We start from the raw sequence: 26792 nt of genomic DNA, 5'->3' as shown, positions 1-26792 counted from the left end.
GTCAAACAAATTGAAAATTCATGCAAAAGATAGCCAGAGATAACGGTCTAAACTTGTGCTACAAAGGATGCAAGAAAAATGTGCGAACTCACTTTACCCTAGGGCAGGTCACGACCGTTTCTAAGTTGTCTGCCCCAACACAAAAGGTAATTTCCTTTTTAGTATAACAGAATAAATTCAATGCACTTCCTGAAACGCTACATAAATTATCAAAAAATATACCGCATAACCAGCCATATTTAGCACAATCTAAACATAAAATACTGCAATGACACAAATTTGGTTGTGCTAACTAATAAGGAGCTACTAAACAGTTCTCTTTCTCATTCACACTTTCAAATGTCTGTTTAACCAAGGCAAAAATGACGTCAGTCTCGTGTAAACCCCAGGAAATCTCCTTGCACATCCTATCGTACAAAAAATTCAATTGACGTACAGCTATCAAAGTTAAAGTAGAATCTAACCACGTCCAAAACTGACGATTCCGACCTGAATCCATGAGCATTTCTGATGTTCGCCTGCAATTATCAATGGACCACCGCTGTCATTCTAGACCCCCCAAAAAAATTACCTGCATTATGTGCAATTGTGAATGCCAAGCTTACCGAATAACATAATTACCTGACAAGCGTCTTTGCCAGACAACCAGGTGCAAAGCATATGATCAGCAATTTTTCCTTCTTCCATGTAACTCTTCCTGCATAATGTGTTGGAAATAATGCGTATACCAACGTGACGGAGAAAATCGGAATTTTTCCCCTTCTCTTGGGTACGTCCCCATCCTTGTGCAATGGCAATTCTGTTAAAATATTGGTCACTGGAGCCATTCGGTGGCAGACAAACGGGTGAAATGGTTGACGTGAAAACCACAGACGTCTCCATTGTCAAGATGGCGATGTCGTTAAACTGCATACAAAATATTAAAACAATAAATAACTTCAACAAAAACTTACTAAGATAGTTACGTGACTTATTGAATCAAATTCTTCATGGACCATGACCTTAATCACTCGTTTGGTCACTTGGGCATCGTTCATCGATTCGTTCATGAAGTGCATTCCAAGCAGCACGATAAACCACTCGGGACCCAACACCCTTGTAAAAATCACTTTATAAACTGATTTATCAGGATAGTAGAAAAATAAAACGTACTTGTTAGTTTCGACATCATTTACGCAATGGGCAGCCGTCAGGATTTGAGTCGAACTGATCAAAGAAGCTCCACAATACAGAGAATATTCATCTGTTACTGCATCACTGTGTTTCATTACAGCCACCTGATTAATCAATTGTTTTACTATTAACTACTATACTCTCACAGTAAGCCAGAAACAAATTCACCATAAATGGGTATTGATTCCGAACGGCTTCGTCAGCCCCAACCATTCTAGCATTTCTCTCGTTTGTTACACTGTCACCTATTTAAAAATTGCAACTGATTAAGGAAGAATATATGTATGATTTGATTCTTTACCTTCGACAATGAATGCATCTTGCCTTTGCGCGACTGCAAAGCTTGAACACGAGTATAGAAACGAAGTTATCAAGAATGTGAAACGAACGACGCGAAACATGTTGCAGAGCAACCAAACAATTAATGAAAGCCAAATAAACGATACCAACTTGATGCCAAACGCTTTTCCTCGAGATGCTCTGCACGACACCCTAACTGCGAAGAAATAACTTCTCTTGTTTGTGAAGTGTCCTCTACGTCGTTGTGTTTACATCCAGTGAAGCGTAGTGCCGCCGTCCAAAATTACTAGTGGCCTTGTGGTTTGGCCCGTACCGACATGAACAACGAAAGGGAAAGCAGAAATCAAATTACTATCAACGCTGTTGATGGTCTTCATTGTGCTAGCACACCTACAGGAACTTCTCATGCATTAATCACCACATTGTTTAACAAAACACTCACGAAAGAGAAACTACATTTGACTATAAAACTCTGCCACATGCATAAACAATTTAAAACATGCCTAGATATTCATCTCACAACGTTTAAGCCCCCAAAGTTCAGAGAGAACGAAAGTCGGTTTCTACTCTCAAATGGGTTCTACGATGACCGAACAGGTAATCAAACAAACTCGAAATACTAGATTTAACAAAGATTATGCAATATAATACTATATAAATAAAGCATACCATTTTACTAATGTATCGCCTTTCCTGTTGCTTAACAATCAACTCGATCACATTTCAAGGAAATGTAACGACCACGTGAGAAAGACAATGGGATTGCAAATGGCCACGTCTTGACTCATCTGACAATGGCGTCCGACTGAAATTTAGCCAAAATGTTTTCTCTTTCGTAAATTCTTACTCTACCTTGAAATAATGCTTACCCTGCCTTAACTTTGCTAACAAATGGAAAAATTGAAAGAGAGGAAGGGGAAGCAAGTCATTTCCACCGTCATTTAAATGTTTTTCTACGTTTCATAATGTCGTCCTAGTATATCGCACCACTCTTCCAAAAACAAGTCAATGAAGTTCAATGCACTGTTTCTTTAGTCCTACAATTTGTCGTCCTCTTCCGGCGTCCGATTTCACCTTAATCCTCGGAAAAAGAAAGATATAATGTTTTGCTATAGTAATCATATCTTGTTTACTACTTCTTGAATTATCCGTCGATAGCTCAGTTGGTAGAGCGGTGGACTGTAGATTCAAGTAAAGTGAGATTAGAAAGTTGTTACAGTTACTTGTCAAAGATATCCATAGGTCGCTGGTTCAACTCCGGCTCGACGGATTTTTTTTAAAATATACTTTCTTGTCGTATAATTTGTTCGTTTCATTCGCTAAATTTAAATATCGATATTTTAAATATCCCATTCCATATCGAGATCCCTTGTACAGCGTTCCCCTTTTCGTTACGGAACGTACTGTCATGCGGTATACAAGGAGTAGTAACGTCTGCAAAGCAACTTTAGCAACGCACGTTATGCTCCAGAGATGGCGTTCTAGAAGCGCCCGTACGCGCTGTATTGTACAGTTGTCACCCGCCAAGATGCTTTGGCGCGTCAAATAACTCAATTAGACACGTCAAATAGGTAGTTACTCAAGACACTACGAATGTTAATATTACATCAAAATGTTTTCAGATAATGCTGGTATTTAAATCAAACAATAATGCGGAGGTTTTACCAATAACAAGATTTGTTTCACTGACTAGTAAGAATATGACAGTCCTCTGATAACATGCATGCGTTTTTTTCTGATAATGATTACGTAAAATAATAATTAGACTTTGATGCTTGCATATCCAATGCACAAACGAAAACGACGTCATTAGCTCAAGTGACTTTATCTCGTTTGAGGGGGACAGGCAACAAACAGCAGTCGAATCCTTATTGATAAGGCTGTTAGAAATGCAATTCCAACCTGCAATTTCAAAGTTACCTACATTTTTAAATGTTTAGAATCTCCTTTATGGGTGTCACCGTCTCGAATCTTTTCTCTCCATTCTCCAGGAAAAAGCAATTGAGAATCGTTATGAGTAAGGAATCCTGTTTCAATTTTTTGAATTTCAATCTCCATAACCAAATTGTTAGTTGGACATCCATCGTCTGGCAAGACGACAATCCTGTACCATTTGAAAGGCGGAGAAATCGTGACCACCATTCCAACCATTGGCTTCAACGTGGAAACTCTGGAACACAAAAACTTTAGCGTCGACGTCTGGGACATTGGAGGTGGCGATAAGATACGTGGTCTCTGGCCACAATATCTTCGTGATGCTCAAGGAATTATATTTGTTGTTGACAGCAAAGACAAGGATATAATACAAGAAGTCTGGAACGACCTAAAATTAATGGTACGTTTCATTAAAATTCTTTTTCTAACATAATTCAAATGTTGGCCAATTGTAATAGTTACAAGACGAACGCTTGCGTAATGTGCCGATTCTGATATACGCCAATAAGCAAGATTTAGCCGAATCCATGAGTGTTTATGAGTTGGCGGATAAGTTAGACGTTAACTGTCAATTAGCCGGTAGACGATGGCATATCCAATCGGCATCAGCTGTACAAGGTAATGGACTGCGAGCTGGATTCCTTTGGCTGGCTAACGAGCTTCGCAAATTATCGTCAGCAACCGACAAGTAACTGGAACTTGAATTTCAACCTCATCGTCTATCTAAAAAGAAGGCAACACAAAGAATTAGAAATTACATATGATTGTTTAGCCATTCTGTGATATACCTGAATGTTGGTATCATGATTATCTCGAAATATACCGAAAAGTTATAAAATAAATCGTGAAGTTTCACGGCTGGAAAACGGATGAAAAACACCAGCGAGAACTTCAGAAGCCCTGAACAAAAGCCCAGAATGTTTTCTTCAAACTGATTGCCTCTTAGATTGTCATTAAACTTTTGACTTCCACTGAAATGATAATTCACTCTTACCTTCTCCGACGTGTAGTATTACACCACAAAACAAAAGAAACTCACAAAGAGGCAAGGTGAGAATAAATTTCCATTATGGCCGTTGTATGCACGTCCTTCCTCTAAAGAATTCTTGTGATAGTCACCCTCACTCTTCCTGGGAAAGGACACACTAAAAAAAAGGAAACAAAAGAACAGGTAAAAAAAACTATTACAACACATAAAAAAAAATCAAAACGTGAACTCTGAAGAAGAATTTGAGTCTCACCTGTGGTCCTCATTTTGCCATTAACGCCCACGTCAAACTTCCGGTGAAAAGGTCTTTTTTCCAAACATACCACCCACATCTGATCGCTTAAGCTCTGGAAACAATTGAACATTGTCGAACACGATCCACCTCGTTCACATCTGTTTTCACAACCTACGCGATAGATATTGGCACAGGCAATTAACAGATGCAAATACGTCATCAATAAAAAAAAAAAGCCACAACAAATATAACGTGCCGATTGCTTATTGGAACTAACGGACTGCGATACCTCGAAAGGAAGCCCAGCTGTGTCCGCGTGTGCAAATAATACACAAGTAGACTATTTAAAGTCCACGATTTTCTCCCTGTCATAGTATTTTAGGCCGCAGACCCACAACGATGAAGCCAACTCGAAAGGTCCTCTTCGCAATAATCCACATCCTTGTTTTCTGTCACCTGTCCTTCGGGCAGTCCTCGAGTAACTGGAACTTTAATTTCAATTTCGCCGGTTACAAGAAACAAAATGGTGAATTCCTTTTAAAGGAATGTCCGCAAAACGCAAAGGATAATTTTGCAAAAACAGGTAAATGCATCTCATCTAATTTTTAAAAGATTTACCGTTAATTGCACAAGCCATTTCCACCACGACAGTTAAGATGATTGATGCAGCTCTTCAAGAAGATGCGCTGGAAATGCCAACCACCAACAAGGAAAAAACTCATGTCCAGTGTGTCAAAGACCCAATTATGGGCAATGTCGTTAATTTCACAATCTACAAAAATGGTGATAATGATTACACGGGAAATAAGGACCGCCAACGAATGGAAATGAAGGGCAAAGAACAGGGTAAAAAAGGAAATACTTTCCTCTACGCTTGGTGGTTTAAAATCGATCCGAACATGAAGAACACGGACGAATTCTATCACATCTTTCAAATCAAAACTGGTGGTACAAAAGCCATGACCAAATTCCCTTTGGCTACGTTGACGTTGACGAAGAAGGACGAGTTTCACGTGCAGCCAAATTATTTGAATAAATATGGAGAAAAAACTCACAAGTTGATGGATCTACAGAAAGTCAAAGGTAAATGGATCCAGGCGTTTGTCGAAGCGGCCTTCAAGAAAAAATCGGAGGGTGGATACATCCGCGTGACGCTGAAAGACGAGAAGGGCCAAGACCTGATAAAATCTAAAACAATCGAACATGAAGTAATTAGCAGCTATATACAAATTGATTCAAATATTATTTTTTTTAATACTGCCTCCATAAGTTGCTGATTTCAGTCCTTTTGGTAGATGTGGTGGGACAATGCCAATTTCAGACCGAAATGGGGCCTGTATCGCAAGAAATCGTCTGGTTATCAGCCATCAGATTGGCAGCTGTTTCAAAATGTCCAAATTTGGAAGAAAAACTAAAAAAGGGAATGCCAAATTGCTGCATAATTAGCAATTCTTCTACTTGTTGGCGTATTATGTGGAATTTGACAACAATTGTACTTATGCTCACGCATTTTACAAGTGGTGTAGGGTATCTAAATCAAGAAAAATATAACAATATTGCATCTAATAGTGGTCTCATTTTGTTACAATACCTGTTTCGAACGATGGTTGGCAAAAGATCTACCTATCAAACGTTGACCGGTTCATTACGGCTCACGTTTCACTAATTCCAATCCAATGCACAAAAAATTTGCCTTGCCATATTCGATTCTGGAAAGGAAAAAAGACAAATGAAGATTGAAACAATGTAGACCTACAAAATGAATTACCGTACTTAGGCCATCACAGAATGTTTTCTTTTCTTCACCTTCTGCCATCCTTTTTTGCTTTTCTTCTGTTACATTCTTGTTGTTAATGTTTACCATAGCTGATGATAGAACTAAAGCCGAAGAATAATGTTGGGTATTTCGTCCGTATACAGTTTTCATTAGTTGTTCTCGATGTTTAATCTCACCGACTTTTTTTTCCATTGACAGAAATCGTTGCAGAACAACCTTAATTTCCATTCGTCGTTGAAACTGGTTTTTGTGTAACGCAGCAACTAACACAAACCTGGTGTTCATACAATCCACGCAAATAAAACTAGAAATTAACAAAGACCAATTGTTTGACAGAAAGTTTACCTGCCAGCCAGACGGTTAGAATCTCTGGAGTATTCATCTCGTAAAAAAATACCACCAAGAGGATCGCGATTCAGTCAACTGTTGAAAATTAACAAAAGATGTGGGGAGGTCGAAGTCCTACGTTAAGCCTACGTATACTCCCAAAGGAGAATAGTTGTAAAAATAAGATCCTATTTCTTTTTTTATACATTTTACCTTGAGCGGAATGCAGCCAGCAATACCCACCTTTAATGCGCACTGAAGAGGAAAAATTGGAGCCGGTTAGTGACCATTCGATGACCTTCAATAGTTTAAATTCACTCCCATTGGGAATTTCGATTAGTCGCCAAAGTATTTTCTTACCTGAAGGAGTCCTTCATTTGATATCTGTGCTAAAAAGAACCTGAAGAGGAAACTCGATCTCTTCTTTTGCTTTTCTCTGACCTTGCAGGGACCTATAAAATGCTGTCCATTCGTATCCTTTTTCGTCAGTCTTCATCCAGCAGTTCATCGAGTAAGATGCTCAGTGAGCTTCTGGAAAAAAGGCTGGACCGGTGGAGAGGAACGGTGTACTCTTAAAATCTTTTTGTGGTTTCTGATTAGTAGATCGAGTGGATGCAAGCAAATTTAACATCCACTCGTTCGACTATGAGAAACAAACAAAAGGGTTGCTGCTCTTATTGCAGTTGTAACAATTGCTGCAATAGGGGCGGCGCATTCTTCCCATTTGGAAATTCGATGTTCAAATTTCTCGTCATAGACGACGAGAAAGACTTCTTGAAACCCAAATGTTAATTTGTTTTACCATATGGGTTGTGGGAAAGGGACAATCGCAACTTTGCTGATTTTTAATTGCAGATTCAAAAGGCTATTATATCCTTTGTTGTGAAGAACGGCTGAAATATGTCAGCTTTAGTTTTGATGAAAATAATTGCAGATTCAAAAGGCTATTATTATCCTTTACATCAAGGACGGGAACCACAAAAAGGCAATTTAATTGCATAAATTCAACTTTATCTTTCACCTCCTTTTGCTGTGAAGAACGGCTGAAATATGTCAGCTTTAGTTTTGACGAAGTTTTCTTTTAAACCATGTCTGTTATGACGATTTGCTGTCTGTTAGCTTCTCGTCTAAGAAAGAGAAACTGGTTAGCTACTTCTTTGAAGCAGATTTTTACCGTATGTCAGCTTCTTCTTTGAAGAAGGCGAAAACACGTCAGAGTATTCAGGAATGGGATGTTGACCCACATCGAAACGACTGGATTTCTAAAGAAATCGAGGGCAAGGGCACAGTCTAGAAAATGAGAAAGCAACATGAAAATGAGCATTAAACACAAGGAATTTTACGTTTATACTCGGGTGTCATGCAGGGTGGGAATTGGGAAAAACAAAGTCTGGAAATCAATTTAAAAATTGAGATGATACAATAGGTATCACGGTGCCAAACATTATCATGGTTGTTACATCAGTAACATGCTGACATTTTAATGAAACAATTACTTATGATTCCAAGTTAATGTGTTTCAAGAAAATGCTGGTGAACAGCACGACGTTCATGAAAAAAAAAATACCTGGATGATAGAATGCTTTAGATCTGCGGTCTAAAAGCATTTGTGAGGTGATTCCTTTCTTGAAAATATTCTGGTCAGTTTGTAAAAAAAACAAACGAGAAATGTCAAGTAGATTTCTACATACAGATTGCTTCTGTAAAAAGCATTTGAACGAGGTCCTTATCTTGAAAATATTCTGATCATTCTGTAAGAAAAATCAGAAGATGTCACGTAGATTTCCACTTGCAGATGGCTTCTGCAAAAAGCATTTGAAACGGATTCCTTTCTTGAAAATATTCTGGTCATTCTGTAAAAAAAACCGAAATTTCAAGTAGATTTCCACTTGCAGATGGCTTTGTTTAAAGATAAGATCCACGGTGCCAACACCAGTCATCTTCATGGTTGTTACATCAGCAACATAGTTACATTTGAGAAGTAAGTTACTTCAAGAGAATGGTTTTAGATGACTACATCAGCGAATACGCTGGTGCTATAGCGGGAGAAAAAATACCTTGTTGATAGAATGTTTCTGTCTAAAAAAAACGAAAATGTCAAGTAGATTTCCACCCACAGATTACTTCTGTAAAACGAAAAATGTCAAGTAGATTTCCACTTACAGATTGCTTCTGCAAAAAGCATTTGAAACGAATTCCGTTCTTGAAAATATTCTGGTCATTCTGTAAAAAAAAACACGAAAAATATCAAGTAGATTTCCACCCACAGATCACTTCTGTAAAGCGAAAAATGTCAAGTAGATTTCCACTTGCAGATGGCTTTATTTAAAGATAAGACCCACGGTGCCAACACCAGTCATCTTCATGGTTGTTACGTCAGCAACACAGTTACATTTGAGAAGTAAGTTACTTCAAGAGAATGATTTTAGATGGCTACGTCAACGAATACGCTGGTGTTACAGCGGGAGAAAAAATACCTTGTTGATAGAATGTTTCTGTCTTAAAAAAAACAAACGAAAATGTCAAGTACATTTCCACTCACAGATTACTGCTGTAAAACGAAAAATGTCAAGTTGATTTCCACTCACAGATGGCTTCTGTAAAACGAAAAATGTCAAGTAGATTTCCACTTGCAGATGGCTTTGTCTAAAGATAAGATTCATGGTGCCAACACCAGTCATCTTCATGGTTGTTACATCAGCAACATAGTTACATTTGAGAAGTAAGTTACTTCAAGAGAATGATTTTAGATGACTACATCAGCGAATACGCTGGTGCTATAGCGGGAGAAAAAATACCTTGTTGATAGAATGTTTCTGTCTTAGAAAAGAAAAATGTCAGGTAGATTTTAACCAACAAATCGTTGGTTGGGGCAAGAAAAAAATACCTTGTTGATAGAATGTTTCTGTCTTTGTAAAAAACGAAAAATGTCAGGTGGATTTCTACCTGCAGATTTGCGGTTTTAAAGGCAAAACCTCCGGTGCCAACGCCGGTCTTCATGGCGGTTCCATCTGCAACATGTTTGCATGGGCGAAACAAAAGGAAAAACGAATACCTTGTTAACAGAATGTTTCTGACTTGCAGCAAACAAAAAGCTTTCAAGGGAAGTTGCTTTTTTGACAAATATTCAGCCTAATCTATAAAGGAAAAAAAATTGATTTCAGCAAGCATATTCGATTCTTTTGAATAATAACAATCACGGATCCAAAACCAGTATCTTCATGGCTGTTTCATCAGTGACATGTTTCCATTTTGAGGGGTTTAATCGTGGAATCTTCGGGGTGGTATTTCTGGGGGAAAAGGGTTTGGGCGATCTTGGAGCAAAATTTTTCATACCTTTCCATTTTGCGATGAATTCCAGTTAAGAGACAATAAGATTCACGGTGCCAATCTACCGGTCATGGTTGTTACATCTGTAACATGCTTTTTGTAAAAAATTATGATTTCAAGGAAATGCATTTTAAGAAAACGCCCGTCAACGACACGGCGTCCAAGAAGAAAAAATACCTGGGTGATAGAATGTTTTCATTCTACGATCGATTACAGAGTTTTGTAAAATATTCTGCCCAGTCTAAAAAGCAAATCAAGTTTTGTTTTGAATAAAAACAAACATGGTTACCAAAACCAATCATCTTCATGGTTGTTATTACAGCAGCAAGAGTACCTGCTGGAGGTCAGGGGTAAAATGAAAAATATTCTGGTCAGCCTGTAAAAAAACATAAAGGTTTTACAAAACCTTTTGATGTGTTTTTGAAGCGTTAAATATAGAAGCTTCTTTTTGAAAAAGGAACGCTCAACGTTATTCTTCATGTCTTAACGTTTTGGAGGGGAGGGGGAAGAAAAATTGGCTCGTTTCTCTGCAATCCATTTCGAGATTTGCAGTTTTTTGGTTTTAATTGAGTCCTTCAGTTTTTAGGAGCAGAAAGAGTACTGCTGGACGTCAGGGGGTAAAATGAAAAATATTCTGGTCAGCCTGTAAAAAAAACAAAGGTTTTACAAAACCTTTTGATGTGTTTTTGAAGCATCAAATATAGAAGCTTCTTTTTGAAAAAGGAATGCTCAGCGTTATTTTTCATGTCTTAACCTTTGGTTTGGGTGGAAAGAAAAATTGGCTCGTTTCTCTGCAATCCATTTCGAGATTTGCAGTTTTTTGGTTTTGATTGAGTCCTTCAGTTTTTAGGAAGCGACACAAGTTAACTGGCAATTATGTAAGAAAGTTTTTTCTTTTTCGAAAAGGAGGATCTTGTATGTTGTCTTGCATTCAATGTAAGGCGAATCAAAAGTGTGCTATTCCTTTACACTTTGCCTGTTTAAAAAAAAAATTATTCAATGTTTTCCTAGATGGGAAGCAAGTTCAGCATCATTTTTTTGTAAGAACAAAGTGTTTAAATATTATACTGGGGATGGGATCTACCAAACTTACAAAACTGATTCTAAGCAAATTACTCCTCTTTGATGTAGGGAAAATGAAAATTTCTCTTCAAATTATTGCAATCATGAAGCCCCAATAATCAATGCAGAAAACTTCAATGATTCAAAATCATTCAGGTTTAAAACCGGCAAAATGAAAAAAAAATCATGGCATGTCTAATGGGAAAGTTCTACTAAGAAATACACCTTTCCAAGAGACTATTTACGAGTAGAACTTAATGGAACATCAAAAAAGGTAATAAAGCATTAAAGCTTTGTTTTAGTACGTAATAATCTTCTTTCCTAGCATCGCATCCATAATTTTCTAATACGCACAAAACAATTTTAACTATTCAACTATTTCAAACGTCAACAGTCCGCAAGTGTCTAGGAAAAGAACATCAACAAAGCTAATTCAGGAACTTCATATACTACAACCTGGACCCAATTGCGAGATCTATGATGCTTATTATTTTAAATTGATTATTTTGTAACATAAAATTTGAATTATGTAGTGACATACTTTGTTACTGATCCATGTAGCTGAAAAAAATACAGCTTTCAAACAACAAATTATTTCCTTGCTTTCAATTTTTTTTAGATAAATGTTAAGTAACTGTTTTTTTCTAGTTCTCAAAAAAAGCAGATGGATGTGCTGATAAATTACCAGCAAACATGGTAAGTGTTTCAAATGCGAAATCATGAACTGTTTTCGCATAATCTTTACATAATTCAAATTTCCATGTTACTTAATCATTATCAAATTTCCTTCTTTGCCATTCAGCCATGGCCGTTGGAATAGACACGAAAAAAAACTACTGCCTACAGGACAAACATCGAACATCTGACACTGGCAAGTAAAAACATTACTTTTACCTTATCTGTGAAACTATTGACGAACAGAATGTTCACCTTTGTCAATTGTGTTGTCTCAGGTCAATCGAACACCAATATCTGTGAAGATATTGATGGACAGAAGAGAACTGTTCAAACACCACTGTTTCAGGAAACGGTTCAGTAGGATGAGAAATTCACGGCACCCCCGAACGGAAGAATATTTTTCCTTTGCCAGTGCAGTGGCAAGTTGTACTCGAACACCTTAAATAAATACTTAATAGTAACCTTAATATCTTATTAAATAATCCCCTTTTACCTCAGAAAAAAACGAGAGCCATTCGTCCTCCGTAAAACATAGTAGCAACTCCCTCCACCGTGAGATATCAACGCACCCGTCGAAAGCCAACATGGAGTACGTCAAACTATTCATGGATTTATAAAAAAAAAAAAAAAATTCCGTCGAGCCGGAGTTGAACCAGCGACCTATGGATATCCTTCTTAGGTAAGTGTAACACTTTCTCTTTCATTGTTATTTAAATCTACAGTCCACCGCTCTACCAACTGAGCTATCGACGGATAATAATGTTTCCTAATTCATTGATCAATATAATGGAAAGATAATTAAATGTAAAATTTTTTTGCAGGTCAGTTTAACAAAACGGGTTATACATCTTACCATTTCATCAGCAACGGATGAAAAATTGTAGTCCATCTCAAAACTCGTGTGATCGCATTACGTGATGCGGATTATATTTCTCACGACTTGCTTAGTTCTGGAGCTGAAATGTGATCTCCGCCAGGTATATATGAGAATTTTCTTTCTAATTTCACGTTCACGATCTGTAAATATTTAATGATTTATTTATTATTTCGTCGTTTAGCTCTTTACGAAATTTTATACTTTTTTTTGCAATATTTTCACGCCCGTTTATGCGACACCCTTCCACAAGTTTTAAACACAGTCTTAGTTGCACCATTTCTAATCAGGAATGACGCATCGTTCAAATCACGTCACCTGTAAAATGAGCAAACAAGAATCGCGTTACTCGCTTGTCGATTTCCTACTAATCCATACATCTATATTGCCATATAACCTTCCTGGCAAACTAAAGGGACCGTCAGTCAGTTTGCAACCATCAGTTCGACTACGTTGTTAAACTTGGAAAAATGTCGAAAATGCAGCTGTTGACCTATGTAAGTTAACTTTTAAATAATCATTAACCAAATTATTACTCAGAGTAAAAAAACATCTGTCACATTTATTAAGATTACCTTTTGACACCTACTCTATTTCATTAAAACAAGGTGGCCGTTTTACTTGCCGTCATCAACCCAATTTTTTGTGCGGTAGTAGGAACTCCATCAACTGTACCTCCATCACAGGATATGTCTAAAGTGAAATGTAAGTTCAAAAAAAAAAAGAAAATTATAAATTAACTAAACGGCATGTTATTTTGTTACTTACTCTCACATTGTTTGATCGCAGATTATGGAATGTGTGGTCGACCGATTTTTCCTAATACGGAACTGTGTTCAGTGAATGGAACAAAAACAGTCACGCTTTGGGCATTCGACAGCCAGGCTCTGAAATGTGTAACTTTTCAAAATTGCGGACGATTTCCTCACTCTTTAAATTTTTTCCCTTCAGACGTAGCTTGCAAAATATTATGTGAGCCTACGAGATTGGCACTGACAATCGTGAGTAAAGGAGCCAACCAAAGCTACCTGTGCTTTAAAATAAAAACAATCTTTAATTAATTTCCATTTCTGCACTCAGAAACCTTAAACTGAAACTAAATTTACAAGCATCACCACGGACTGTCTTTTACTGCTAAACGGACAATAGATTTTCAAGAAAAAGCTACCCAATGATGAGGATTGCCATTTAAAATTTACAGCCAGAAATGTAGACTTTAAAGATTTTGAACAGTTACTGTTCACTCTTATTTTGGGGCACTCGACTGGTAAACATATTAGAGTTAATAAACTAAGTTCATATATTGCAAAAAGCTATTGCTGTTGCCTACACAGTCCACCAGTGATGAGCAATATCAAATTGTAGTTTAACCCTGCAATCGAGTAATATTTGGTAATTGGATTGTGAAAGCTAACTGGTGAAAAGAATACTGTGCATAACTTACTTGTGCATATTGTACTCATTTCAGAAGTTAAAAACACACACAACAAGTCATTTGACAAAGCTAAGAGGTCACTTACGTAACGTTACAGTTATGAAATCATTTTACCGTAGAATGTTCCTTACGTATTGTGAAATATTTTCATAATCCACTGATTAAATGAAAAGTTCTTGCGGTGGACGTATTCGTAAAGGGCAGACAAGGTGGAAATGCACCTATTTTAGCTGTAACAGTTTTAAACGATACGTATTTTATACCTGCCCTTACACTTCAGAACACGTCCACATCTGCCAAGCAGACTCCCTTACCTTTTTATAAAATGGGCGCCTCAAATTTTGTAACTGTTTTCGGCGTTGCTGTTGAACTCGTACTGCTTTACACTGCCGGAGAGAGAGCTTTATTTAATTTTTTTTTCTGAAGGAAGCACTTGCAAAAATTATTTAAATAAAAATCTCTTCCTTCCTCCTGCCAGACTGTACGTGTTTCTGACTACTTTTGTGGACCTCAGAGGCCTACGGAAAAAGAAACATGGCGTAAGTAACCATTCCTCCTAAAATTTATTAAATTATAAAAAATAATTAAATAATAATAATAAATAATATAATAATCTTAAAAAATAATAAAATAATGATAATAAATAATATAATAATAAAACAATAATTAAAATAATAATAATAAATTATATAATAACAAAGATTCGAACCCGTTGAAACAGCATGGCAGTCGCAAACTATGCTGCAGCGCCATACTTCACTTACATTCTATATACATAAGCTGCCTATTTGACTAGGTGACACAGAAAGCAAAATTTGGTTGAGATGTGCGGTCCTGGCACAATGGCTATAGCCTTCGCTTGGCACTCAGAAGACCCGGGTTCAAATCCCGCCACCGCCAATTCCCCCTCCCACTCCTCCCACCACCCTCCGTCCCACCCACCATTCAAGATTCATCACAACGCAAGATTCTTCACATAGGATTCTCAAGATTCTTCAACTCATCGCTTCATCGCTCATCGCATCAAATGCATTTGTAATGTTTAACTTGTAAATGACTTTCAACTCGGCTTACTAATTACTAAGTGTATTTTCACAAGACTAACAAGACTAATCACAGGTGTAATGTAAGATTCTTACACTTCAACGCTCTGGACACAGACACACAATGTACTATAACGCACTAAACTCAGACCCCGAGCCCCCTTCTTGTCTTTTATCAGTTAAATGAGGTCACTCTTGACGTCAATGATCACGTGAAGACGAACTGATCGTAGAGGTGAAACTGACTGATCATCGCTCCGTGAGGATCTGTTTGATACCAGTTCGCCGTGGAATCATCGCTTCATCTAAGCTCTAATTGGTGGCGTTCTTCGTCCTCATCACACATTCATCAAATGAAGAAAGAAGACTTACGCTGGAATAAAGAAAGAAGATATGAAAAACGAAGAAAGAAGAAAAAAGAAGAAGTGGATGAAGACGAAAAGAAGAGCCATGCCTACTAAAATGGGGCTAAAAATGGCACAAAAAAAAGCCTTGCCAGGCTAAAAATGGCAAAAAATCGATCGGTAGTACCGTTCACTACACGTTAAAGATCGACCCAAAAAACTGCGGTAGAGAAGAGGGAATCGTAGAACGTAGGTTGTTCGTAAGCCTCCCCATGGCCACTAGGTTCATGGATGCTGGCAGCTTATCATCGGGATATGTGACCTTCTTCGACACCAATGTTTTTGTTTGTCTTACCTTCCCTCCTAGTAGCATTGCCCAAAAAAACGAGACGGAAAAATGTTTCCGTCGAGCCGGAGTTGAACCAGCGACCTATGGATATCTCATACATAGCACACCTGCTTACTTATATCAGTTCTACAGTCCACCGCTCTACCAACTGAGCTATCGACGGATGACAATCTTGGGCTATATAAACATGCTATTCTTATGCAAAGCAAAGTAAAAGTAGTGCAAAGTTAAATCAATCTAAATAATCATATTTATACCAATGCCAACTATTTATACCAACTAATAAACTTATATAAAAATGCGTTAGTCGTGAATCAGTTATTTCCTTTATTTTTCGTTTCGTAATAGGGCCGTGCAGCGATGGATGATGACAAATCGAAAAAGATAGAAGAGAACAAAAAGAAAAATCTGACATTATTCACTAAATGAAATATTAAAATGCACAACCCATGTCCCTTTCATATAATATAAGGCATCTTTTATAGCATATAGCGATCCAGACCACAAAATAATTAAATCTATGCTGTGTACAATTTCGAAGCCTCCGACGCCCATCGCTAATTCAACGCTGACGGTCGATTTGTCATTCTGGTCAATAATTCGGACGTGCAAGGAATGAATCAAACATGTTGAACATCAGTCGATCTATTAGAAATTCAACTCATGAATATAAAAAAACTAAACCAAAGAAGAAGCATTATAAACTTACTCTTTTCCTTTAAGCCATTCAGACAACACCTGACCAGTGCCGGAGATTTCATGGGCTGTAAAAACAGAAACGATTATAAAACAATCCATCTAGAATACCAACGACGAAAACTTACAATTATTTAAGTCGAACTCGGATCCATCATCGTCATTCTGAGTCGTTTGGCGAACCGTCGCTCTTCGAGCACCGTTTGCATAAATTGGACTGGTGCTTCCACCTCGGGTGCCATACAACGCCATCAACTGACGCTCGATCGTCTGTCGTTCCTCCTGTTCCCGACGCAACTGGACGTCCAGAGAATAATTGAGCTGTTTCAATTCCCGTAATTTAGCCGTAATATCGCCGATGGGGCTGGCGCCACTGGCAGTCGCTGAAAAATCTTTTAATTCTTGTTGCATCTCGTGATTTTGCCGTAAAGAATTGGACAGTCGCAACTGTAGCGTGTCACGCTCTTCCAGTAACTACAAAAATGAAAGAAAATTAAATTTAACGATTAACAAAATGAAAAAATCGTCAACGATTACCTTGGTTATTTCCCAAGTGAGTTCCTGGCAACGCATGTCGCGGTCGTGGACGTTACGGATCGCGTTGTCCAGTTGTAAACGCAGCATCTCGAGGCGGTCGCTATCTTCACCCGAGGTATCTGCACCTTCGTCCCACACCAGGCCGGCTTCTTGTAGCCGATTAAGAAGGGAGACGTTCTGCGAACGGAGGTATTCAACTTCGATTTGGAGCTCATTGAATCCCCTGTGCCAGTCAATGGCGCCATCGCTGAGATCGCTGGACTGCTGGAATCGATCGCCATCTTCTATCGCCACTTGTTCTATCTCGTCCTTGAGACGTTGAACAGTGGCGGCGTCTAGCGTTCCAGTAGTTGACAATTGCCGGATCATATCGACGAGATTCTCATTTTCTCGTCTCAATTCTTCCAACACTCCGGCAGAATCTCCACCTCCAGTCTCAGACAGTTGCATCACTTGTTTGCGCAACTGACTGACACTCTCGTAAGCATCTGACAAGAGCCGATCCTTGTTCTCCACTTCCTGACTGATTTCGTCCAAAAGTTTAGATTTTTCGCTAATGTCAGCTTCTAGCGCGGCTATCTGTTCTTTCAATTCGGCCTCGACAGCCTGCCGTTCCGCCTTTAGCTCGTCCAGCATATCTTGATAGTTTTCGTTATCATCCGTCAGTTGACTGATGGTCGATTCCAGTGCGGCTATCTGCTCCGAGGTAGTTTCAACAGTCTCTTTAGTTACAAGGTTAACTTCTTCAGGAGCCCGTTCTTTAGCAGATGCTTCCGGATTGTCCCATTCCATCGACGCCATCTACGACACACAAGGTTTGTATTTAATTTATTAATTTAAAAATATTATTCTAAATATACCTGCGACATGAGTTCGCGATTGCGTTGCTGAACCATTGCCATTTCATTGTCTTGACGCTCTTTGGCCTGCATGAAACGCTCATTGGCACCTTCAAGCGTATCGATTCTCATCAACAGCCGCTCGATTTCCTTAACCTTTTCGTTTGTTGCTTTCTCAGCTTCGCTCAACTGCAATTTCACAAAAAAATATAGAAACCAACCCAATATTTTTGAAAATTTCGTATCTTACCTGTTTTCGGAGTTCCTCTTCTACAGCAAAGTTGAAATAATCATCCCCACCACCTTGCCGGGCAGATGCCGCTGCTGCAGCAGCATCTTTCTCTTTGGCCAGTTCGGTACGTAACAACTTGACTTGTCGCAGAGATTTAGCCGCTTTGATTTTGGCTTCGTGCAATTCACTTTCTAACCCAGCGATCTTTTTCAACAGGTCCGATTCATCGTTCCCTTCTGTTTTCTCTTGTGTTTCCATTTCCGCTTTTTCGCATCTCACAGTGGATTCGCCCAGCCGGCTGACCGTTTGTTGTAATTGATCTCGTTCGATAGAAACTCGATCAATTCGTTCCTCCTGTTGGCTTATCTTCATCACCGTTTCGGCCAATTGCCTCTTGACTTCGCTCACCTCCGCGTACCGTTCTTCTTCAATGACTTGAATTCGAGCTTGAGCTTCTTCGAGTTCCATGCTCAACTCGGAATTAGTGATCCGCAGCGATGTCAGTTCGACCAATTTCTCCTCGGCTTCGGCCAATTTTTCTTCAAATTCTTCTCGTTCGTACGTCAAGTCCATCATGGCTACCCTCAACTGGGCAAGCTCTGATAGGCTGGATTCAGTCAGTTGACTGGAACTGCCTGCCGATTTGGAAAGTTCCGATTGAAGACGTTCATTTTCAGCGATTGCGTCCGTTCGGAGTTGTTCCAAATCAGCGCATTTCGATTCGAGTGCGTGTTGGGAGTCCTTCAATTCCATACACTTTTCCATCAACAAATTGCGTTCCATGTCGAGGTCGGCACATCGAGCATTTAATTCGAACGTAGACACTCGACCAGACTCCAGCTCGCCACGGAGAGATTCCAGCTCTGCTGATGCCGAGCTAAGATTTGCTTCCAGTTCCTTCTTCACAATAGTAAGCTCAGCTAAGGATTGACGGCTTGCCTCAAGTTCATTCCTCGCTGCATCCAGCTGGACTTGAGCGGCCAGTGAGTTCTCAGATGACATTCGGTTGACTCTGTCCAATTCACTCCGAGCATTGGCGAGTTCGCCTTGTACCATCGCCAGTTCATATTGCACAGTCGATAACTCTGTTGATGAATCATTTTTAGCTTCCAGTTGCATCCGCACAGACGCAAGATCGTTTTGGACAGTTGCTAATTCTTCTTCCAGAGCTTGAACACTTGCCTCCAAATCATCTTTTTCCGAAATAGCTTCGAATAATTTAAGACGCAGTTGTGAAACCTCTTCTGCTTGGTGTTTCCATTCATCGATTTGATTCCGGAGTCGGGCAAATTCTTCCGCTTCAGCCTATATTTTCAAATAAAAACAATTCATACTAATTTATCTAATTTTTATAACAATGGATTACCTTGTATTGATTACACATGGCAGCAACAGCCTCCACTCGGATCAATTCGCTTTGAAGTTGAGTGACCTGTTCCTGCAAGTCTGATCGCACCTGAGTTGCTTGTGCTGTTTGTTCTACCAATTCTTCCAGTTCATCTCGAACGACTCGATGTTTTTGCTGTTCCTCTGAAAGACATCGAAGCGAATCGACCAATTGTTTCTCCATTTCTTCTACACGGGCCAAAGCATCAGCGTGGGATTGACGGGCACTAGTCAAAGACGAGTCCGATTCTTTCAACATTCGCTCAGCTTCGTCCAATGTCAAACGAAGAGAGGTCAGTTCCTGATTTTCTGATTGGACGCTAGACAGACGTGCTGCCAATGCGTCCCTCTCTTCAGTCAACGCAGTCAGCTGGGATGCGTTAGAGCTTTGGTCTTCTTCTCTGGCCGCGTTGGCAGCGGCCACTTCGGCCTGCAGTTCGCTCACTTTCGTCTCTAAATAAGAGACTGTCGTTTCCAAAATCGAACGGACCTCTTCAGCTTCGCCGAGTTTGGTTTCCAAATCGGAACACTGAGCCTGGACATCTTCGACTTGATAACTGAGGTCGTCTCGTTCCGCGGACAAATCGGCTAAATTCATGCGCAGCATGCCGATCTCTTGCACATCAGACGTATTCTTTTGTAATTCATTGATACGATCTTCTAAGCCAACCAATCGTTGCTTCGATTCCTCTAATTCAGATTCTTTCAAACGGAGTTCGTCATTTAAACGATTCCGCTCTCCGCTAAATCCTTCAAAAATCGATTGGAAATCTTCCATCTGTTTTCGAACTTCAGCCATTTCAACTTCTTTCTGATTGAGACCTTCCGTTTGCTGTTCAATCGTCAGTTGAAGTGAATCGTTTGCTCTTCGGAGTTCATCTCTCTCTTGCGTAAGTCCCTCCATGAGGCTCTGAATGTTGTCCATTTCACTGGCACGTTCTTTCAAATGAGAAAGTTCATCCAGAAGGTTGGCGTTGGTCTTTTCCAACTCTGTCAGCTGTTCACGGAGGACATGGGTCGCACCAGCATCTTGTTCCATGGCGCTGTTCTTGGCTGTTAGCTCATCCATGGATGATTGGTGACGAGCCAATTGTTCAGATAAATCAGCAACTTTCAAATTGGCATCAGCCAATTGATTTTCTAAGGCCGTCATCTCGAATAATTTCGATCCGTAAGTTGAGTAAAGACCTCCATACTGATTATTCAAATCAGCCAATTGGTTCTCTAGATCCTGAATACGCGATTTGAGAGCAGACACATCCTCGACATTAGTTTCAATCCAAGCACTAGTATCAGAACATTGCTTTTCCAGCTGGGCAATTCGCTCAATGTCGGCCTCTCGTTGTTGCTGAATGGCGGACAGTTCACTCACTTTCGCGTCCAATTCCCACTGCACAGCTGATAATTGCTCTCGCACCTGCTGGGCGGATGAGAGTTCGTTGGTCTTGGTATCGAGGTCCCATTGCGCCGCAGCTAACTGATCACGCAGTTCTTGGATTTCTTTCTCCAGGGAAGCGGATTGCGTGCTGGACTGTTCGTCCTGATGACACTTGAGTTTATTCAACTCATCTACCAAGTGAGCGTTATGATTGATGACGCTTTGCTTCTCTTCCCACAGATGGGCCAGCTGATTGTGCAGCGTGGCAGAAGACTCTACGGCAGAGTTCACTTCACCTTGCAACTCTTCGATACGACGACGTAATCCTTCAGATTCCTCCAGCAAATTATCTTTGGCACTTGAAACTTCGTTAAGTTTCAAACGCAAATCAGAGGCTTCGTTTTCGGCTAGTTCAATGCGATTTTCTAAACTTTTTTGAATTAATCCTTGATCTCCGTAACTGGAAGAGATAGATTGCAACTGTTCGCGAGCGGAGGCTAATTCGCGTTGCAATTGGCCAATGATATTGGAATGTTCCTCCGTTAAATGTTGAAGTCGAGTATCAGTTTCACGTGCTCTAAATTCGGATTCGTTGGACAACTGTTCCAGTTGGAAAATTCTTTCAGATGCTCGTTCTAGTTGTTCCATCATTTTCCGGCTTTCATCGCTCATTTGCTGGGACTCTTCTCGAGCGTTCTGCAATTCAATTTGGCAAGCTGATAAATCATTATGTGCACGATCTAATGCAAGCTTCATCTCCTCCAAATGATTATTAACTTGTGTTATTTCTCCAAGCCGATCTACAAGCTTCTCATTCTCTGCTCGGGACTGTTGCAGATGTCCACGCAAAGCTTCTAACTCATTTTCAGAGCGTTGCAAGGCTTCTTGGTACTGACTGGACTGTCCAGTGGCAGCTTTCAATTCATTCATTTGATCCAAGAGTTTTTGGTTCTCTTCCATCGCTTCCGATTTGCTTATGTGCAATTCGTTGCTCATGGAACTGATCTGCACCTGAAGGTTATTGTTTTCCTCCGTCAATTGATTGACTTCTTCTTGGAAGGAATGTAAACGCTCTTCCCTCTGACTCAGAGCCAATCGAGCTTCTTCTAATTGATTATTCAAATCCTTGTATTCATCCAGCTGATCAAGAAGCTTCTTGTTCTCTTCTCCGACTTGCTGAGCCTCTTCCTGTGCATTTTGAAGTTGTTCCTCCGTTTGGCTTAACGTCTGACGAGCTTGTGTCAGCTGTTCGGCAGTGTCTTTCAGTTTACTCAATTGCTCTTTCAACACGACCATCTCACTCTCAGTCTCCACGAGGCGTACTTGAAGCAATTGCGGTTCACCCCCATCACCCTCAGCAGCCTTTTTCAATTTCTCCAGTTTAGCTTCCAATTGCTGGATCACTTGTAATTTCTGTTTATAGTTAGCCGCCAGTTTCTTGAATTTTTCGCTCAATTGAGTGACTTTCTCTTCGGCAGTTGTTTTTTGGGTATTGGCAGCTTCGATCTGGCCCAGCAATTCCGCTTCTCTGGCTCGGGCCTCTTCGAGTTGAGCCTCAATTTTGACACTGTACTGCTTGCATTCGTTCAATTGAGTGCAGCGAGTTTCCAGGTCATTTCGCATGAGCTCTTTTTCAACTTGCGAATCATTCAGTTCTGTTTCGAGCATGGCTAAAGAACTGTGCTCATCCGCCGTGATCTTCATTCGGTTCAGTTCATCCTGTACCGTTTTGAGTTTGGCATCTTTCTCTGCCAAAAGTATTTCAGCATCTTGTAAATCTTCTTTTAGACGTTGAATTTCTGCGTTTCTTTCTGTGGCCTCTTTGGTCAATGAAGAGCAAGACTTTTCCAGCTTTTGGACAGCCTCGGATCTGTTTGTTAGTTCCGTTTCGAAGCTGGACAGCTCTTCGCGGGTTTGTCGCAACGCTTCTTGGAGATGAATGACCGTGTTTGAAATAGATTTCTCTTCTTCTTCTTCGACTGACTCCTTCAATTCAAGTTTGCGTTCCAAGCCTGCTATCACTTCTTTCAGATGATCCACTTCACCCCGTCTGGATTCTACTTGGCGCTCCAATTCACTAATGCTTTCATCCTTATTGTTCAGAATGTACTGAGTGTCTCGATGCTGTGCTCGAAGTTTGAATAGTTCACTATCAGCCTCTTCTAGTCGTTGATTGATCTCATTCTTTTCGGCCTGTATGTCTGCGATTTTAGCCGATAGTTGGCCACACTCGTCTTCTTTCAACTGGAGAACTTCCTGAAAATTCTCCAGTTCACCTGAAACGTTCAAAAGGAGAGACTGAATTTATCTAGAAAAAAAAACGTACAATTGAGAAGGAAACAATACCTTTACTTTCGTTCGTGTCAAGTTCTGACAGTAACAGATCAACCCTTTTTTGCAAGGTTCGTTTCTCTTGTTCGCTAACAGCGAGCTGCTCTTGGAGAATGGTTATCTCGTTTTCCAGAATTGCAAGGCGAGCTGTCTGTTCGTTGAGTGAAGCAATTTCTTCCTCCAAAGAACTGATTTTCGCATTCAACGTTGCGATTTCAGATTCAGAGGCGTTGGGGGTTACTTCAGTCGATGGGATTTTGGGTTCGTTAGCGGCACGTCCGCCTTTACTTCTTCGTGATTTTTTAGCTGCCCCTAGAGAAGATACCTTGACAGGTGCTGGAACGTCAGCTTCTTGAACAATAGGAGTTTCAACCGGCTGCGAGGCTAAACGAGCCTGCAGCTCTCGAATGGTTTCTTCCTTGGCGTTGACTGTGTACTCGGCATCGCGGTACTTGGTTCGAAGCTGGAACAATTCTCCGTCGGCCTTTTCTAATCTCTCAGCCATTTCTCTCTTTTCTGACTCGAGAGATTCAGCTTCGGCCTGAAGGGATTGGACTTTAGTGGACAACGTGGCGTATTCGACCTCTTTTTCTTGGAGAAGCATTTGCAAGTTGGCGACATCATTATTGTTGTAACCTGGAGCACAAATTAAGGTGTGATTACGAGTTTTTAAAAAGAAATCTTAGATGCAAAGATTTACCACTGGTTTCAGCACTCAGTTCTGCCATAAGAAGTTCGACACGTTGTTGAAGTGTGCGCCTCTCTGTGTCAGCTTCGTCCAGTTTATTCTCCAAATTTAGAATGCTTGTTTTCAACGTGACATTCTCCCCTTCCAGAGTGTCCCGCTGTGCAGTTAACAACGTGATTTGCGATTCCAGAACGGCCAAGGAAGTATCCTCACTTTTAGATTCATCAGCGGCAGGCTGATTATCCCCTTTGCTACGTCTTCCTCGAGGTTTTTTCTTTGCCCCCAAACTGGAAACTTTAACTTCGGGTACATCTGAAACTTCAGGAGCACTTGCAACAACTGCAGCCGCCATTCCTTCGTTCAATTTCGTTTGGAGAGCTTCACAATCTGTGTGCACAAATGTTTGACTAGGTGAAACAAAACAATAACTGAACTAAATAGAGATACCAGATTTCAAAATGTCTCTCTCATTTGCGAGTTGATTTATTTGCTGCTGGAGATCCTCAACTAAGGTGTATGGGACCATTGAAGTAATCTGTGAATTGATTTCTTCTAAATCATGATTGAGCCTCGAAAGTTTGGCTTCGAGCGAGTTTATGGTTCCGTCTCTGGTTTCCAGATCTGAGGTTTAATATGTTTATAACAGCTGGTTTTTATATTATTATCTTATCAAAATTTAGCTTACCCTCTTTTAAACTAGAGTTTTCATATGCCAAACGATCCAACGTAAGTTTCAACTCATCATTTTCATCTACGAAAAAGCGGAAATATATACAGGTTCCTAATTTACTAAACAAACAAGTAATACCTTCCAATGCATGAACATTTTGTACTCTAGCTTGAAGCATGTTATTCTCAATAGAAAGGTGATCATGGCTTGCTCGTAATTCATTCATCTCCAGCTCAAGGTTTTCCTTTGCCTCTAAAAAGTGAAAATAAGATACATGCTTCAAAAGGTATGAATATTTAAAAATTTTATTCAGACCCCTACCTTGAATGGTCTCCAGACTAAGTAAGCGTAAATCCAACTCTCTCTTTTCACTTTTGAGAGCAGACAATGAAGACTCCAATGAAGCAATTTTGGTGTCCCGAACATCTTCAACATCCGTTGACAAATTAAGGGAGACTCCTGAACAGGAACGATCAAGCTGTGTAAAAAGCTGCTCCAAATTTCTCTTGCTGTTGGAGATTTCTTTTTCTCTTTGCTGCATCCGTATCCTATTGGAAAAAGAGCTTTAAATGATGGCAAACTTTCTTACTACAAGAAATCAGTACCTGTTCTCTTCAATCTGCATCTTGAGAAGTAGCGTTTTGTTAACCTTTGCTTCTGGATCATTTTGCCGAGAACCCGCAGAGCCCTTGGCACCATTAACAGCTGCCCCGGACTTCTGCTCATCCATTTTTCCCTCGGCGTTTTGACGTACGTAGGGATAATACAGCCGTCACTATTTAAAACTATGACACAATAATTTTTTACAAGGTTTACAGTAAGATATCTAAGCACATATTTCGTGTGTCACAACATATTCGGGACTAGTTTTTCCCAAACAATTGCTTCCAAGGTTTCAACATCTTGCTCTTGCTGATGATGTGACACGGAGTGTTCCTAAACAGTAGTTTCAATCAAGCGCCAAAATGCCAAACGGCCCAAGAAAATATATTTTTAATTATAATTACAAATTTACGGTCCATGAATCACAGAATCACAAAATTTGTGTTAACACCTTGTACTATGCATTGATATAAATGCCTATAACAAATGCTAATGTAAATAAATTTTCAGTTAATATTTTGTGGCAGACGAATTGATCGGATAAGGTAGAATACCGATTAATCATGTGGAAGTTCAGTGGGTCATGATTATCTTTTACCTAAACAATAGGTAGTTTACTTTCATAGAAGGGAATTAGATTTTTATGTATAATTGGGAAGATGATTGTCGAAGTGCTATATTAAAACAGTCGACGAAGCAAATTAAGTGCAAGAAGAAAAACATGGACTTTATTACGCCCATACCTGCTAATAGGTATCAGGTTCGTAACCCACTGTAATTTTTGTCATACATTTACCTTTCATAAACAAAATGGCGCTATACTGTTCAACTGATGTCTGCCTACTTCCGTCATATCATTCAGTACCAGACTCTTTTTCGCCACTTTATCTCCTGCATTTTAACCTCCACTAAGACTAAAGTTCTTCTGATATGCTTTATTAAGATCTCTAATGTATTGTGTCCTCGTTAATCATGCCGTTCATTCCTTTGAGACCTTCACAATCGCCCCAACAGTTCATTCAACTCGGGTATTGTTGCAGTGCTTCTGAAAGAGGAGCTATGGTGATTAGAGGCTTGTGTTTTCTATCAATGGTAAAGTGATCCCAAGATATTTGCAGATTGGTTAAGATAGGCACTGAATGGGGGCTCAATTATTTGACAAGTTCTTGTTTCTGGGGTGATGCATCATTGGAATGCGGTCTTATATGAATCGATTCTACGAATTTGAGTTCCTAATTTGGAGTATGAAAAAATGACCAACAATCCATTGACTGCTATACACGCTTGACCAGAAACAGAATAATTTAGCTGCCTTCTAAAACGTGACAAAATGATTTAGAAGAATAGACGCATTGTTGTTCATACGTAAATGCACTGTTAAGGATTGTTTTGTGAGAACAGTACTGCAACGTGTTAGCAGACAAAATCTGGCTCTGAATTTCCATACTCAAATTAAAAAGAAAGATCTAGAATAAATCTAACAACCCCTATGGAATGGCTGCCAACTGATAAGAATAAAAAATTGTAAGGAAGCCAAGGTCAGCTCCCGCTTGCTAATTATTTCATAATACTAAACGTGACA

The 26792-nt window shown here is 39.6% G+C and overlaps 4 protein-coding genes, 1 long non-coding RNA gene and 3 other non-coding genes across 9 annotated transcripts; 3 read left to right on the top strand and 5 right to left on the bottom strand.

Moving 5' to 3' along the window:
* Positions 1 to 270: 270 nt before the first annotated feature.
* LOC130702441 (proclotting enzyme-like) lies at positions 271 to 1850 on the bottom strand. The gene is made up of 9 exons (XM_059495763.1): positions 1826 to 1850; positions 1624 to 1705; positions 1475 to 1515; positions 1342 to 1418; positions 1153 to 1277; positions 966 to 1095; positions 622 to 906; positions 465 to 549; positions 271 to 407 (listed from the first exon to the last, which is right to left on the bottom strand). Exons 1-9 carry the CDS (start codon positions 1848 to 1850, stop codon positions 328 to 330), a joined length of 930 nt encoding a protein of 309 aa, XP_059351746.1. The 3' UTR covers positions 271 to 327.
* A 771-nt stretch (positions 1851 to 2621) lies between these two features.
* Positions 2622 to 2743, top strand: Trnay-gua (transfer RNA tyrosine (anticodon GUA)). The gene is made up of 2 exons: positions 2622 to 2658; positions 2708 to 2743. It is a non-coding gene; the product is annotated as a tRNA-Tyr (tRNA).
* Positions 2744 to 3329: 586 nt separating this feature from the next.
* On the top strand, positions 3330 to 4147 carry LOC130702535 (ADP-ribosylation factor 4-like). The gene is made up of 3 exons (XM_057524220.2): positions 3330 to 3490; positions 3546 to 3808; positions 3867 to 4147. The coding sequence occupies exons 1-3, from the start codon at positions 3406 to 3408 to the stop codon at positions 4098 to 4100; spliced, it is 582 nt and encodes a 193-aa protein (XP_057380203.1). The 5' UTR covers positions 3330 to 3405; the 3' UTR covers positions 4101 to 4147.
* An 858-nt stretch (positions 4148 to 5005) lies between these two features.
* On the top strand, positions 5006 to 24655 carry LOC130702523 (uncharacterized). Of its 2 annotated transcripts, XM_057524206.2 has the most exons (4): positions 5006 to 5214; positions 5283 to 5839; positions 5927 to 6050; positions 24644 to 24655. In XM_057524206.2, the coding sequence occupies exons 1-3, from the start codon at positions 5031 to 5033 to the stop codon at positions 6044 to 6046; spliced, it is 861 nt and encodes a 286-aa protein (XP_057380189.1). In that variant the 5' UTR covers positions 5006 to 5030; the 3' UTR covers positions 6047 to 6050; positions 24644 to 24655. The 2 variants fall into 2 exon arrangements, with proteins under 2 accessions (XP_057380189.1, XP_059351935.1); XM_059495952.1 differs by lacking the exon at positions 24644 to 24655 and having other exon boundaries at positions 5927 to 6197.
* Positions 12438 to 12558, bottom strand: Trnay-gua (transfer RNA tyrosine (anticodon GUA)). Its single transcript has 2 exons — positions 12522 to 12558; positions 12438 to 12473 (listed from the first exon to the last, which is right to left on the bottom strand). It is a non-coding gene; the product is annotated as a tRNA-Tyr (tRNA).
* On the bottom strand, positions 12692 to 13182 carry LOC130702561 (uncharacterized). Its single transcript, XR_009004348.1, has 3 exons — positions 13077 to 13182; positions 12884 to 12997; positions 12692 to 12822 (listed from the first exon to the last, which is right to left on the bottom strand). It is a non-coding gene; the product is annotated as an uncharacterized LOC130702561 (long non-coding RNA).
* On the bottom strand, positions 15904 to 16013 carry Trnay-gua (transfer RNA tyrosine (anticodon GUA)). Its single transcript has 2 exons — positions 15977 to 16013; positions 15904 to 15939 (listed from the first exon to the last, which is right to left on the bottom strand). It is a non-coding gene; the product is annotated as a tRNA-Tyr (tRNA).
* LOC130702545 (golgin subfamily B member 1-like) lies at positions 16164 to 25536 on the bottom strand. Its single transcript, XM_057524230.1, has 14 exons — positions 25213 to 25536; positions 24929 to 25155; positions 24746 to 24859; positions 24623 to 24688; positions 24385 to 24558; positions 23950 to 24324; positions 23265 to 23885; positions 19521 to 23194; positions 18173 to 19459; positions 17944 to 18111; positions 17084 to 17884; positions 16675 to 17020; positions 16560 to 16614; positions 16164 to 16495 (listed from the first exon to the last, which is right to left on the bottom strand). Exons 1-14 carry the CDS (start codon positions 25335 to 25337, stop codon positions 16471 to 16473), a joined length of 8058 nt encoding a protein of 2685 aa, XP_057380213.1. The 5' UTR covers positions 25338 to 25536; the 3' UTR covers positions 16164 to 16470.
* Between the last annotated feature and the right edge of the window lie 1256 nt (positions 25537 to 26792).

This window comes from Daphnia carinata, chromosome 6 (assembly GCF_022539665.2).
Source record: "Daphnia carinata strain CSIRO-1 chromosome 6, CSIRO_AGI_Dcar_HiC_V3, whole genome shotgun sequence".
Taxonomy (NCBI): Eukaryota; Metazoa; Arthropoda; class Branchiopoda; order Diplostraca; family Daphniidae; genus Daphnia; species Daphnia carinata.
This window is presented reverse-complemented; position numbering and strand designations above follow the sequence as displayed.